This window comes from Strix aluco, chromosome 2 (assembly GCF_031877795.1).
Source record: "Strix aluco isolate bStrAlu1 chromosome 2, bStrAlu1.hap1, whole genome shotgun sequence".
In the NCBI taxonomy this organism is placed as follows: domain Eukaryota; kingdom Metazoa; phylum Chordata; class Aves; order Strigiformes; family Strigidae; genus Strix; species Strix aluco.
This window is the reverse complement of record NC_133932.1, coordinates 109,619,495-109,633,007: the sequence shown is the minus strand read 5'-3', so window position 1 is coordinate 109,633,007 and position 13,513 is coordinate 109,619,495. Positions and strand designations below refer to the sequence as shown.

The 13,513-nt window shown below is 43.0% G+C and overlaps 1 protein-coding gene across 1 annotated transcript in view; it reads right to left on the bottom strand.

Annotated features, from left to right (window-relative positions):
• Positions 1–5,271: 5,271 nt before the first annotated feature.
• The window catches only part of LHFPL6 (LHFPL tetraspan subfamily member 6), a 148,618-nt gene continuing 140,376 nt past the window's right edge, over positions 5,272–13,513 (bottom strand). The window contains exon 4 of the mRNA XM_074815796.1: positions 5,272–6,386. Coding sequence (XP_074671897.1) covers positions 6,268–6,386 — 119 coding nt within the window. The 3' untranslated portion in view covers positions 5,272–6,267. The remainder of the gene's footprint in view (positions 6,387–13,513) is intronic.

Here is a 13,513-nt window from a genome sequence, read left to right as displayed (position 1 = left end):
GTTTTCAAAAGCACATGGAGCACATAGAGCCCCTTGGCTGCTGCCGTTGCCTTTATCCTCCAGTCCCAGAGCTGAGGCTTGGTGCAGAGGTCTCACACACCAGGGCTGCTGCAGGAGCTGTACATGAGCATTTCCCTCTACCCCAGATGGGTCTGCCTCTTAGGGGGACAAGCAAGATGTGAGCACTCTTTGTCTTTAAGGTGTTCTCTTGGGAACTCAGGCAGTGGCCTCCATGTATGTCCTATAACAAAAATGTCTGGGAAGTTACCTGAGTGGTTACAGGCTCACAGACTCACTCCTTGGGCTTCTAAGTCTTGCTGCAGACAGGAGCTAACAGCTGCTTTCCATTGTGACAACAAAGTCCTCCCATCCCCATGGACAGTGTGAGGCAGCAGCTTTCTGCCTGCTAACGTAGACCTGCATTTGTTTAGGCTTCAGATGAGAGGCTGCTTTTCTGTGCTCTAGCATGGCTTCACCATCCCCAGAATGACAAGCCAAACTGATTTATAACCACTGGGATGACAATCATGCTTGAGGCATGCTTGGAGATGATCATACTTCTAGTGATGCTCAGGATGCTCCGCAATGCCTGTTGAGGAGATATTTGAGGGCCACAGGATATCACTGTGTGATGGTGGATGCTTAAAGCAGAGTAACATATAGTTCATTTGCTCTTAGGAAGCCAGAAAAGCAGGCAAAAATGTTGTGGGCCCTGTTGATGTAGATATGTATAATGAAGTTGTGCCATATGTTCCTTTCAGATTATAATTTTCCTTGTGATGGCTTAATTTAAGATGCTCAGCATAACATAGAATATCCCTAACATACTGATATTCTTAGCAGATACTTCTAGAACACTAAAAGGTCATAAAATTGTCCATGAAAGGAGTCAGAGTCTGTCTTTACTCAACTAAAATATCCGTATAAATTTCAATGAACATTTTGTCTCTTGGTGAGGAACACAAAAAAAGGCCACATATTTATATTTAACCTAATAACTATCCTTCTCGCCACTAAGACAACTGAACTTGAAACTGTTTCAAAATTTTCTTCATTTGCTCTGATCGATCATTATTTAAATAACAATAATAAAAACACTTAATACTTACTCAAAAGAATATATTTAAAATCCTGTCTGCTTAAGGGATTACACTAAAATGTCACTTCTAAAAAAAGACATATCTAATTTCACCATTGTCTCTCTGAAAGGTTAAGTATGTAGAGTAGAATTAATGCTTATGTTGATGTACAGATTATCTGTCTTGTCATTCAGTTTGATATTTTTCATGGACTATTTCAAACTCTAGAATGACAGATAAATTGCAGTTCCAACTGATTTCTGAATTTTCTATCAAGAAAAAGGACATAGAGGGGTTAAACTGCCTCAGGAGCTCTCTAACTCTCATTTCAAAATATTTTTAAAGTGTTTTTTTTTCATAGACATATATTTGTATTTTGGGGAGGGAGCAAACTCTACAGCATGTTCTGAAAATTTGAGTCATTTGTTAACATATAAGTCTTGAAAAGTAATGGCTTTTTTTTTAACAGAAAGAGCATAATTTCCTCTCAGACTCCAGACAGTGCCTTCACATGCCTCATATTTACACAGAAAAGCTTCTACCTGACTTAGTGCTTGAATGACAGAATTTGCATTTTCCCTCTTAGGAAATACTGTGTTAATGCTCAGGACAAGAGTTTTGGCACTGCACACCATGCTGCATAGGCAAAGAAATTCCCCAGCTCTCTGGGGTTTAGGTGGAAGAATTTCCTACTCAAAATGTCTTCTCCTGAAGTCATTCCAAAGACAAAACTTATGTAAAACAGTATTACATCAAGTTCTTCCACCTCCACTTGCCTCATTCAAACATATATATGAAGTAAATTTCCAACTTCCAGAGCTCAATTTTTTTCCTACCCTTCATATCTCTACATTTGTTGATGATTTTTTTTCTGTATTTAGTGATGCAAAGCAAAAGTTAAGCACACAAAGGCAACAGGATCCCAACTCTTTATTTCCACTGGTAGCCCCATAGGACCTCATTTCAGTGACTAGGAGCAGTCAGCATGCATTTATAAAGAACAAACTGTGCCTGACCTACCTGGTGGCCTTTCATGGTAAAGTGACTGGATTTGTGATTGAGGGAAGAGCAGTGGTTGTAATTTGTGTGGATTTTAGCAAGGCTTTTGACACAGGCTCCCACAGTGTTTTTGTACCCAGGTTGGGACATTATGGTGTTGATGGGTAGGCGACCAGATGGGTAAAAGCCTGGTTGGATGAGAGGGTCATGGCTCCTGGTTGGACCCTACCTGGATGCCTGTAGTAAGTGGGATATCACAAGTCTATCCTAGAACCTGTCCTATTTAACAGATTTATCAGTGACCTGGAAGAGCTGAAGGAGTGTGCTCTCATCAAGTTTGCAGATGATACCAAGTTGGAGGGACCAGTCAATATACTGAGGGGTAGGGCTGCCACTCAGAGGGACTGAGACAGGCTGAATGAACAGGACAACAGGAACCATATGAAATTCAACAAGGACAAATGCCAAGTTCTGCACCTGTGAAGGATGAAGCCCCTGCAGTGATGTAGGCTAGGGCTGCCTGACCAGGGAGCAGCTCTGTGGAAAGAACCTGGGGACCTGTGGGCTGAAGTGCTCAACCTGTGCAGGAGGTCCAAGGGTCAGGTCTTATTCAGCCTGGTGAAAAGATGGCCTGTGGGGGGGGAATGGTAACCCAATAGCAGCCACCCAGTACCTATGGAGAGGTGACAGAAGATGGAGATGAGCTCTTGTCAGTGATTCTTGGTGGGAGGATGAGAGACAGTGGTCACTAGTTGAAAAAAGAATCAGTTATAAGGAAAACACTTTCCCCACGAAGACAGTCAGGCAGTGGCACAGGCTGCCCAGGGATGTTGTGCGTCTCCCTCCTTGGAGGTTTTCAAGACCAGATGAGATAAAACCCTGAGCAACCTGTTGTGGCCTCATGACTGACCCTTCCTTGGGCAGGAGGCTGGACTACAGACCTCCTAAGGTCCCTTCCCACCTGAATTATCCTGTGGTCCTAAGACAGCCTCTGATAATGAACAGTACTCTGTGACTATACGATTTGTTTCTATATAGCTCCTGTATTAGTTAGGACTGACAAATGAAACTTGCTGCTCCCAGAGTATTTGTTGAAAGCAGACTGTGACCTCTGACATCTGTGCTGACAGTGAGCTCCAGAACATAGGGTGGTCTGGAATTTAGGAAGTGTCTAATCAACAAAAGAGTGAGATTTTGTAATAAACTTCCCAATGTAGGTGTCAGGGGAAAACCGCTTAGTTTTAAAATGCAGCTTGATAAATTTATGAACAGAATTATGTGATATAATTGCCAGCAATGGCAAGGACAGAATTCAGTGACCTAGAAGTCTGTGCAAGCTTATGTCTTTTGTTTTGACAAATACAAGGCCAAACTCCTCATCTTCAAGAATAAATAAATGGAAAATTAAACATGGTAAATATTGTAAATATTTCATTGACACTTTATACTGTGAAATTGAAAGCAATCTTTAGCCCAGTTCGAAGATATTAGAGGTTGTAGCTGTGAGGTTTGATAACCATGATAATAAATGGATATCAGAACCAAAATGCACAAATATGGACAAACCTAATTAAGCTGTGATTGATTTATTCATATCACAGCAGCTGAAGGCTCTATGATAAACAGCTATGAAGCAGGTGCAGCATATATCATTGGCTTGATTACTAAAAATTGGCATTTTATTCAATCCCAAATTTAAAAAAAAAGGATATTGTATACAAATTCAGAGAAAGTAAGTCATGCTATAATTATATTGCATCATAAGAAAAAGCTAATTTTCTTCGTGAAGTAATTGCATAGTTCCAGTTTGTCATGATAAATTGAGCCCTAACCTGAGCACAGGAAGATCTAAAAAAGGTCAAAATGTTCTTTATGATGCATGGTCCAGGATATAATCTAGAGAGGGACAAATTTAGAAAAATAACACATTTTTATAGCCAAGTCACTGAAACTTCATATAGCAAATTGCAGTTTCATCGGAAGGAAAGGCATGTTTCTGCAGTAGCATACTGTACAAAGGCAGCATTTTTCTGTTGAGATACCTGCCAAAGATCTTATGGAGCCAGGGGAACCACAGTCAAAGTTGTGTTTATATATCCTTCAGTTTTAATAAAGCAGCAATCCACAACCCTGACAGGCACATTCATACCTACTGTGAGTGTATATGGTATGCCACTGACCTCCCACAGCAGGTTTGGGTAAGGTCCTGAGCACTCACAAGAAGGAACAAGCCCTAAAACCTGGAAGCAGGAGGGAAGAGCACCATGTCCCGTGATGCTGGTACCACTGCTGATGCCGTGGCAAGCCCCCCACCACATGGTTGGATGTGCTTCTCAGCAGAAGTGCAGTTGGATGCACTAGGGCTATTATGGGCTAATCTGGGAGGGGTGAGGTACAATTTTGTTTTCACTGCACAGCACCATAAAGCAAATAAATAGTGCTTACCCTATAATGAAATTTGATAAAATTCAGTTCAGCGATATCAGGATTGACCACTGCAAGCTGACATTGCCATTTCGACATACCTCCAAAAACTGTCCGGTGTAATGTACAAAACAACTGCACAATTTCAGAGTTGCGACAGCTATGCTATTAACCAGCAGAACTACAACTAGAACATAGGTAATAACTTAGAAATACATGACAGAAATATCATATTGGGAAAACAAGAGCAGAAAAACAAATTTGAAAGGGAATAACAACAGTTAATGTCATGAGTGAAAACCCCTTACAAGTTCTCATGCTCTAAGTTCACATTGTTTTTCTTAAAGAACATAAAAGATTGGTTTTGAGTTTTGTATGTACACTGCCAGTGTCTTGCTCAAGGAATATCACCTGGTAGGTATTTGATCAGTGTCGATGCTATTAAGAAAGTAAGAGCTCATTTCAGTCACCTAAACAGGGATACGCAGTGCTGTGTGAAATGTCGAGTCCACAGCAGCCAGGACAAAATGGGAAAGGTCTCAATGAAGTCCTGCAGGACACCGGATAGCATCAGGCAAAAATGTGGGATATGCCAGAATGCCTCCAGTGGCAATAAATATCTATCCTCAGGCAATGTAACTGAACCCTAAATGTATGTGTTTTACAGGGAAAAAGGATACAGCATGGTTATAAAAGTCATTATTATTTCTGAGGATTTTTCAATGGGGAGCTGTAAAGGCACTTTTTCATCTATTGACACGACCATGCATTGCAAGTATTGATCAAGAAAAAATTTATTTACAGAGATTTTTCAAATACAAACATAAAATAGCACATATTATATATATTTTTTACAAAAATGAATATTGAAATAATAAACATGGTACAGCACAATACAACATCAATGAGCTAAACATAATAGCAACAGAAATCTATGACTGGAAGAAGTTTCCTGTTAGTCGTACGTAACCAACAGAGCTCTACAGTACTGTAAGTGGAATTTCCAATGGACAGAAAAACGTCCATTTACTGCACTTCATAAAAGTACCATAGGGAAAGGCTACATATGCCAAGTAATTATGTTGCATTTTTGTAATAATGCTGAAAACACAGAGGCTTAATAAAAGTTATATAGGGCTGAATAAGCAGTGGCTAAATGTTTGGGGAAGAAAAATGTGTAGGGAATATACAAAATACTGATAAAGTGGCTTATTGGTCCTTTTATTAAGTATAATGTATAGATTAAAAAGTGTTGCAACACTGAATTTTAAACCACCAGAGAGAAGTAAAAAAAAAAAAAAAGAAAAAAAAAAGGAAAAGAAAGAAGAATCGCACCAAAAAAGTTTCCTCTCTACTCATTTTGTGCCATGGTCAACATCTGTGCGTGCGTGTGTGCTTTCAGGAATGCCACGCTGAGGGGCTGCCAGGTGCTACCCAGACCCCCGGCACTGCCATCCCCTCACCAACCTCTCAATTAATTGGTGCACGCACAATTTCACCATTTGCCAAAGTGGAGTTTTCCTTGTTTATATTTTAACAGAGCAGACCACTAGCAGGCTCGAGCGAGAAAGCCCATCCCTGTCCAGCCTAGCCAGGGCGCTTTGTACTGCCATTCACCTCCCTGCCCTCCCTTGGGCAACTCACTGTCCCACCCCACGCCTGCTCCAGAGAGAAAGCACTTAAAAATTTCTTGTTCATCGTCGTTATCCAGAAGACGTTGGCAAGCCCCTTGGGCACCTGGCAGCGCCCGCGCCCCGGGGCCAGCTCAGTAGGGGTACTGCTTCTGCTTCTTGCCGGAGAAGCAGGCCAGCCAGGTGCACACCAGCATGGCCGCCGCCGCGCCCCCACCCGTGCAGTAGTAGGCCCAGCCGATGTGGCAGGTCCCTGCAAGGCAAACAGAGTGACATGGCACAGTATTAGCTGGGGGAGGAAGCGTTGCCACCACCCTCCTTGCTGCCCACCCAGGAAAAAGCACTTTTTTAGGTTTCTGCCCACTTGCACATCCACCTCAGACAGGGAACACAGGGTGTAATTACAGAATCACAGAATCACAGAATCACCTAGGTTGGAAAGGACCTTGAAGATCATCCAGTCCAACCATTAACCTAACACTGACAGTTCCCAACTACACCATATCCCTAAGCACTATGTCAACCCTACTCTTAAAACACCTCCAGGGATGGGGACTCCACCACCTCCCTGGGCAGCCCATTCCAACGCCTAACAACCCGTTCTGTAAAGAAATGCTTCCTAATATCTAGTCTAAACCTTCCCTGGCGCAACTTGAGGCCATTGCCTCTTGTCCTATCGCTTGTTACTTGGTTAAAGAGACTCATCCCCAGCTCTCTGCAACCTCCTTTCAGGTAGTTGTAGAGGGCGATGAGGTCTCCCCTCAGCCTCCTCTTCTCCAGACTAAACAACCCCAGTTCCCTCAGCTGCTCGTCGTATCACATGTGCTCCAGAACCTTCAAGCAATTAGAGAAGCCAAGCTGTTTAAATGGCTCCCCTCAATTTTCTATACCGGTTCAGCAGACAGGCCTCTGAGCTCACTTGCTTGCCAGTTGCTGTTTTCTACACAGGGGGAAATGCCACACAAGAGTTGAAGCTGAGGCTGCTGGCACCATGAGCATGTCAGCAGTAGGGCGGGCGTCCCTCTGCCCGACCCGCCCAGGGAGAGCTTGAGGCACTGCTCTTCACAGCAGCTGCAGTTGGAAGAGAATTTTTCTCACCCTTCTCTTTCTTCTTCCCCTCCAGGCACCATCTGAGGATATTTTGATTATTTCTGACTGAGATTTTGAGGGTTTCCAGGTAACTTGAGCCAGGACCTGCTCCCTTCAGAAACAACTGAGTGGGCCCAGCTTCACCATCACAGTGATAGGGCTCAAAACTGGATGCAGCTGCAAGCTTCTGGGTGACAGTAACCCAGGACACGGCTGTGGGGAACCCATTCATGTCCCCCTTGCACGGTCATCAATTCTGACCATCCCCAAAGGAGTGTGGTGTCCAGGGACCACCTGCACGGGGGCTGTTGTGGGAATGGGGTCCAGAAATATAAAAATAGAGAAATTTCCTTATTCCCACCCAAGGTCACAACTCATTGCTGAAAACTTCATTGTTCTTTTGTCTAATGCATTTAACAGTGTCACAATATGGCCTTGAATACATTTACTGGCCTCAGTATCTTTATACAGCCAAACTCATCCTCAGCGAATAGTGCTGGGGAATCCCACGGTGGACCATAAAGCAATTGCTCTCTTTCCAGGCACCACTGTGCCTGCAGTAGAGGAGGAGATGAGGAAAATAGCAGCTGCAGCAGGGAGGAAGCCTCCTCACAGAGATCTCTGAAAGCAAGGAGGTGGCTGCTGTTACTCCTCAGGACTTCAGCCCGTCTCTAATTTTCAATTGGGTTGAGTCATCTTGGTCATTTTGATCTTGAGTGCTTGGGACTCATTACAACTGAAGTTCTTCCTGTGTCACCATCTTGGGTGATACCGCCCTGCTTTGAGCAGTGAGTGCTCTTAGTAAGGCACAAGCAGCAATACAAGACTTCCTTCCCACCCTCTGGATAAAGCAGCAGAAACAATTCTTCCCTCAGAAGAACAGAAAGTAACAACAGAGTTTCCATCTAGAAAGACAAAGCTGAAACAGGTGGCATGTTCATACTCTGTCCCAATGGCATCCTTGAAGGCCAGGCCTTGGGTTCAGGCAATTATTAATCAGCTAATCCTGCCTTAGGCACAAACCACACAAGGTGTCTGCACATCTCAACATGTCCAAAGCATTAGCATGCCTCAAGGCAGGCAGCATATCCATTGACTGTCTGCAGGATATTGTCAGGCCACCTTTGTAAGGAGACATTAGTGGGAGACAACATTTATGCTCTTGTCCACTCTGAGGATCTCAGGTTGACACCACAGCAGGAAGCACAGTACTTGCTTCATTTTTTCTTCATAATCCTCAAAACCTTTTATTTAAAAAAAAATGTCCAGTGAAACAAAGATCCTGATGTGACCAGAGAACTTGAGGAGCTGTGGCCTTGGCTTGAGCTCATTAGCCTCTCTCCTTAATGTGCTGGTGCAGACAGAGAGATTTACTTGATTTTGTAATCTGGTTATGCTCTGTAGATCAACACCATTCTTGGCTTCCTTATAGAAGACCGCACAGAGAGTGTGCTTTCCTAAAGAGAAGACATCAGAAACCATGGAGAACTGCCAAGTGCCTGGCAATGTCACTGATGCTGATCCTTGCCCAATTGCACAGCAGTCCCTGGAGAGACCTGTCTCTGGACCATCTACTGTTTTGCCGGTGTACACACACTGTCCATAGCTTCTGCTTGGAATATCAAAACCAGACTTCAGCATACACCAAATGTCTAAATCTACTGGATTGCATTGAAAATTATCATGTTTCTAATAGGGTGGGGTGTGCTAAAGCATTTCTTGTGATAAGATGGACTCTATCTGATAGGTATTTTTAAATTGTTAAGTATTCCTATTAAGACTCCACCACCTCCCTGGGCAGCCTATTCCATTGTCTGACCACTCTTTCTGTGAAAATTTTTTTCCTCATGTCCAGTCTAAACCTCCCCTGTTGCAGTTTAAAGCCATTCCCTCTTGTTCTGTCACTAACTACCTGTGAGAAGAGACCAGCACCAGCCTCTCTACAATGTCCTTTCAGGTAGTTGTAGAGAGTGATGAGGTCTCCCCATAGCCTTCTCCTCCTCAAACTAAACAGTCCCAGCTTCTTCAATCGCTCCTCACAGGATTTATTCTTCAGGCCCTTCACCAGCTTCATTGCCCTCCTCTGCACTCGCTCCAGCACCTCGATATCTCTCTCGTATTGAGGTGCCCAAAACTGGACACAATACTCCAGGTGTGGACTCACCAGTGCAGAGTACAGGGGGACTATCACCTCCCTACATCTGCTGGTCACACTATTTCTAATACAAGCCAGGATGCCGTTGGCTTTCTTGGCCACGTGGGCACACTGCCAGCTCACATTCAGCTGCTTGTCAATTAGAACCCCCAGATCCTTCTCTTCCAGACAGCTCTCCAGCCACTCCTCCCCAAGCCTGTAGCGATGCATGGGGTTGTTGTGGCCCAAGTGCAGGACCTGGCACTTGGCCTTGTTGAAGCTCATCCCGTTAACGTTGGCCCACTGATCCAATCTATCCAAGTCTCTCTGTAGAGCCTCCCTATCTTCATGCAGATCGACACTCCCGCTTAACTTGGTGTCATCTGCGAACTTACTGATGATACACTCTATGTCCTTATCAAGATTTCCTTTCGAGAATTCCCAGAGAATTGTAGTTGCAGCTTGAAAAAGTAAATCTTTCTCATCATGATGCTTTCAGGTAGAGAAAATAAATGTCAAAATGCTACTTTAAAAAGAATTTAAAGATTCACATGATAGCCCTGCCCAAAGATGTGACCTAAGTGGGATAGAATGAAGTAAATTTGAACTTTTGCATGGTGTGATTTCAACTTTTGAGCCTTAGCAGTGATAGAGGGGGAGAGTGTACATGATACAGGTTAAGAAGAAAGAACTGTTAAATCAGTGTCAGAGATGTGCTCAACAGATATAACACGCACATTCAGTCTTGGCTGAAGAGAATAATATTTATTTCAGCATACCATGCTTCATTTACCCTAAGGACCACTGCCCTACTTAATGCTCTGAGGGATGGCAGGCAGCCTCTTCATCTAACAAATGCAATGTAGTTCACAAGTGTGAGTTGGGTCAAGATGAATAAATGAAAGAATGGGAGAGTGCAGGAGAACGGATGAAAGAGCCAGGAGCGTGACCTTAGAGCAATAATAACACAGCAATAAACCTGGCCATTATTTCCAGCCTGTGTCAGGAGCAACGGGAGGCCTTGGATAAAATAGCTTGATCTGTATTTGGATGATGCTGAGCAGAACGGCATTTCAAGCTATTGTGCTGAAGAAAGAGCCTGCAGTGAGGAAGGTGTCTGAGGGTATAGGACTTAGCTATACTTTTCATTGTAAGTATAGGTAAGTCCTAGGTCCATAGCTAAGTATAGCTATAAGGCCAGAGATAATCCATCTCAAAGGTACCTGTTGCAATGAATGTTTGCCTACACTTCATAGTCACATGTCAAAATGAAACAAGGTTACTCCTTTTATAATCCTGTATTGCACAAGGAGAAAAAATATTTTGGAGTTAATGTTTCTGCTCTGGTGTTCTCATTTTGCTACATCTATGACCTATTTTAATCTACTGCATCCTAAAGAAAGATTGCTGGTTGACAATAATTGGGTAATCTGGTTACAGTTTAAATCGTAAAATGACTTCTGCTTCCCTTTGATATTAAACACCAATTTTAAAAGGAACAGGAAGCTTTATAAAAAGCAGGGTTGATAAGTAATTAAATGTAATATCAAATGAAAAGAAATACACCTATAGAAATGTTATATGTTAGAGAAGATAGACTTTGCTTTCTAGCTTTATATTTTTATATTATAATAATGGGTACCATAGAAGGACCCTTTGTCACATTCAAATTTTATTGCACTGACATCAGTGGGACTAGTCAGGTATTCAGAAGTAAGCAAATGGTTAAGAGCTTTCTAGAACTGGGGCTTAAACCCAACCATCAAGTAGAGCAGTTTGTTTTCATGGAGTCCATCCTATTAAAGATTAGAAATGCTGCATTGCAGTTTCCCATTTTTTTCAATGTCAAAACTCTAAAATGAAGAGCAAGACCATCTAATTACTTGATAGAATTAAAACAATTATTGAAATTATGTCAATTTTCACGCATACACAAAGACACAAAAGCTGTTGCTTTCCTTAAGGATACAGAGAAATAGATATATACAGGTAGAAGTGTGCCAGCCCACTGAGGGCGTGGAGGTGCGTGCAAGAATGTGTACATGTTCTTGCTCAGAAAATAGGCTGGATCTGGTTTCATGCCAAAGTAAATTCCCCAGCAGCCAAAGTACTCTTCTAGCTGATAAAAATGACATACATCACAGCAGCTTCCTTCTCTGCACAGAACTGGTGATTCTTTTAACAAATCAGCCTTTACCTGACAGGTCACTATGGAGGGAGAAGCTGTGGCTTCAGCATTTTGTTTGTTCTGGATCCCTTTTTTTTTTTTTTTCCTTTTTTTTTTTTCTGGTAAAGGAGAGCGTGAATAATTGACATTCTTCATTGCTCAGTGAAGCAGGACTGTCCAAGTCAGCTCAGGTAAATTTGTAGCCAGCCGTTAAGAAAGTTGTTTTCACATTTTTTTTACTGGGATTGGCAGCAAGAGAGGGTCAGGATGAACACTGAAATCATAGAATAACAGACCTTGCAGCTATAGGAAAGGATGACCATTTTCCAAGCAAATAAAAGAAGGAAAGAGTGGAAACATTACACTCCTCTCTTTTGTAAAAGGATTGAAAGAAATTGCAGTCCCCAAGGATAAAGGACAAAAGCAAGGTGAGTGAGGACACTATCAAAAGAAGATTCAGCAGAAAAGAGTCCCATAGAACATAAGACAATATTTGCTAAATCGAAAGAAATCAAAGAATGTGGAAGGGTAGTTTTGTTGTAATGGATGGGCTTATTAAAAAACACTTTTCCTGATTTCTAACGTGATCTTTAAGGCCATGATATGTCCCCGCTAGCTCCCTCACTCCTCTTCAATATATAAGGCAAAAAAAGATTAAAACAAATTTGGGAGTGAGTGAAATTTGGCAACAGAAAATCTATGGATACTTGATCTACCATGGAACTGTGCCAGGATCCAGTTGCCAAAACAGAATTTTACCAGAATTTCTACTCATGATGTCTTATAAATGATTATCACATATAGTTATCAAAGTCCTGGAAATAACATATGATTTTTGTCTAAATAACCAATAATTGACACTTATGAAAAAATATCAAGAATATGAAAGTGTCGTGGATGCAAACCTGTTACTTGTAAGACTTAATATCTTAAATTTTATCTTGAGAAACCTGATCTACTGGGCTAATGGGGTCATAGGCATCTTTGGTCATAGGCTTGCCAAGCTGGTGAAGAGGGCTTTAAACTAAAGTTGCCAGGAGAGGGGAACCTCAATCCATCCCACTACTACCAGTTTGATGTCGATGCCAGCAGTAGATGCCCAGATCCTGGAGAGGGATCACAGGTCAGCAGGAGAGCACCTGAAGAGCAGCACAAAGCAACTCCAGCCAGTAAGTCAGCTTCACTGCAGGCCCAACTTGAATGCCTCTATGCAAATGCACATAGCATGGGGAATAAATAAGAGGAGTTAGAGATGTGTGCACACCTGCAGGGCTACGATCTTACTGGCATCATGGTGACATGGTGGGGTGGATCCTATGACTGGAGTGTTGGAGTGGAAGGATAAAGGCTCTTTAGGAAGGACAGGCAGGGAAGACAAGGAGGGGGTGTCACCCTCTATGTCTATGACCAGCATGGAGCTCTGCCTGGGGAGTGATGAGGAGCTGACCAAGAGCTTATGGGCAGGATTAAAGGGAAGTCAGGGATAGGAGACGTTATAGTGGGGGTCTGCTACAGGCCGCCCAACCAGGAAGACCGAGCAGATGAGGCCCCCTATAGACAGATAGGAGCAGCCTCACATTCACAAGCCCTGGTCCTCATGGGAACTTCAAGCACCCCGTTGTTGGAGGGACAACACAGCAGGGCATAAGCAATCCAGGAGGTTCCTGGAACACATTGATGATAACTTCCTTCTCCAAGTGACAGAGGAGCCAATGAGGAGAGGTGCTATGATGGATATTGTTCTCACCAACAAGGAGGGGCTGGTGGAATGTGAAGGTCAAGGGTAGCCTTGGCTGCAGTGACCATGAAATGGTGGAGTTCAAGATCCTTAGGGCAGCGAGGAGGGCGTGCAGCAAGCTTGCTAGCCTGCACATTAGGAGAGAAGACTTTGGCCTCTTCAGGGATCTCCTTGGTAGAGGACCATGGGATAAAGCATGTGGAAGGCTCACGAAAGCTGGTTGATATTCAAGGATAACCTCCTCCAAACTCA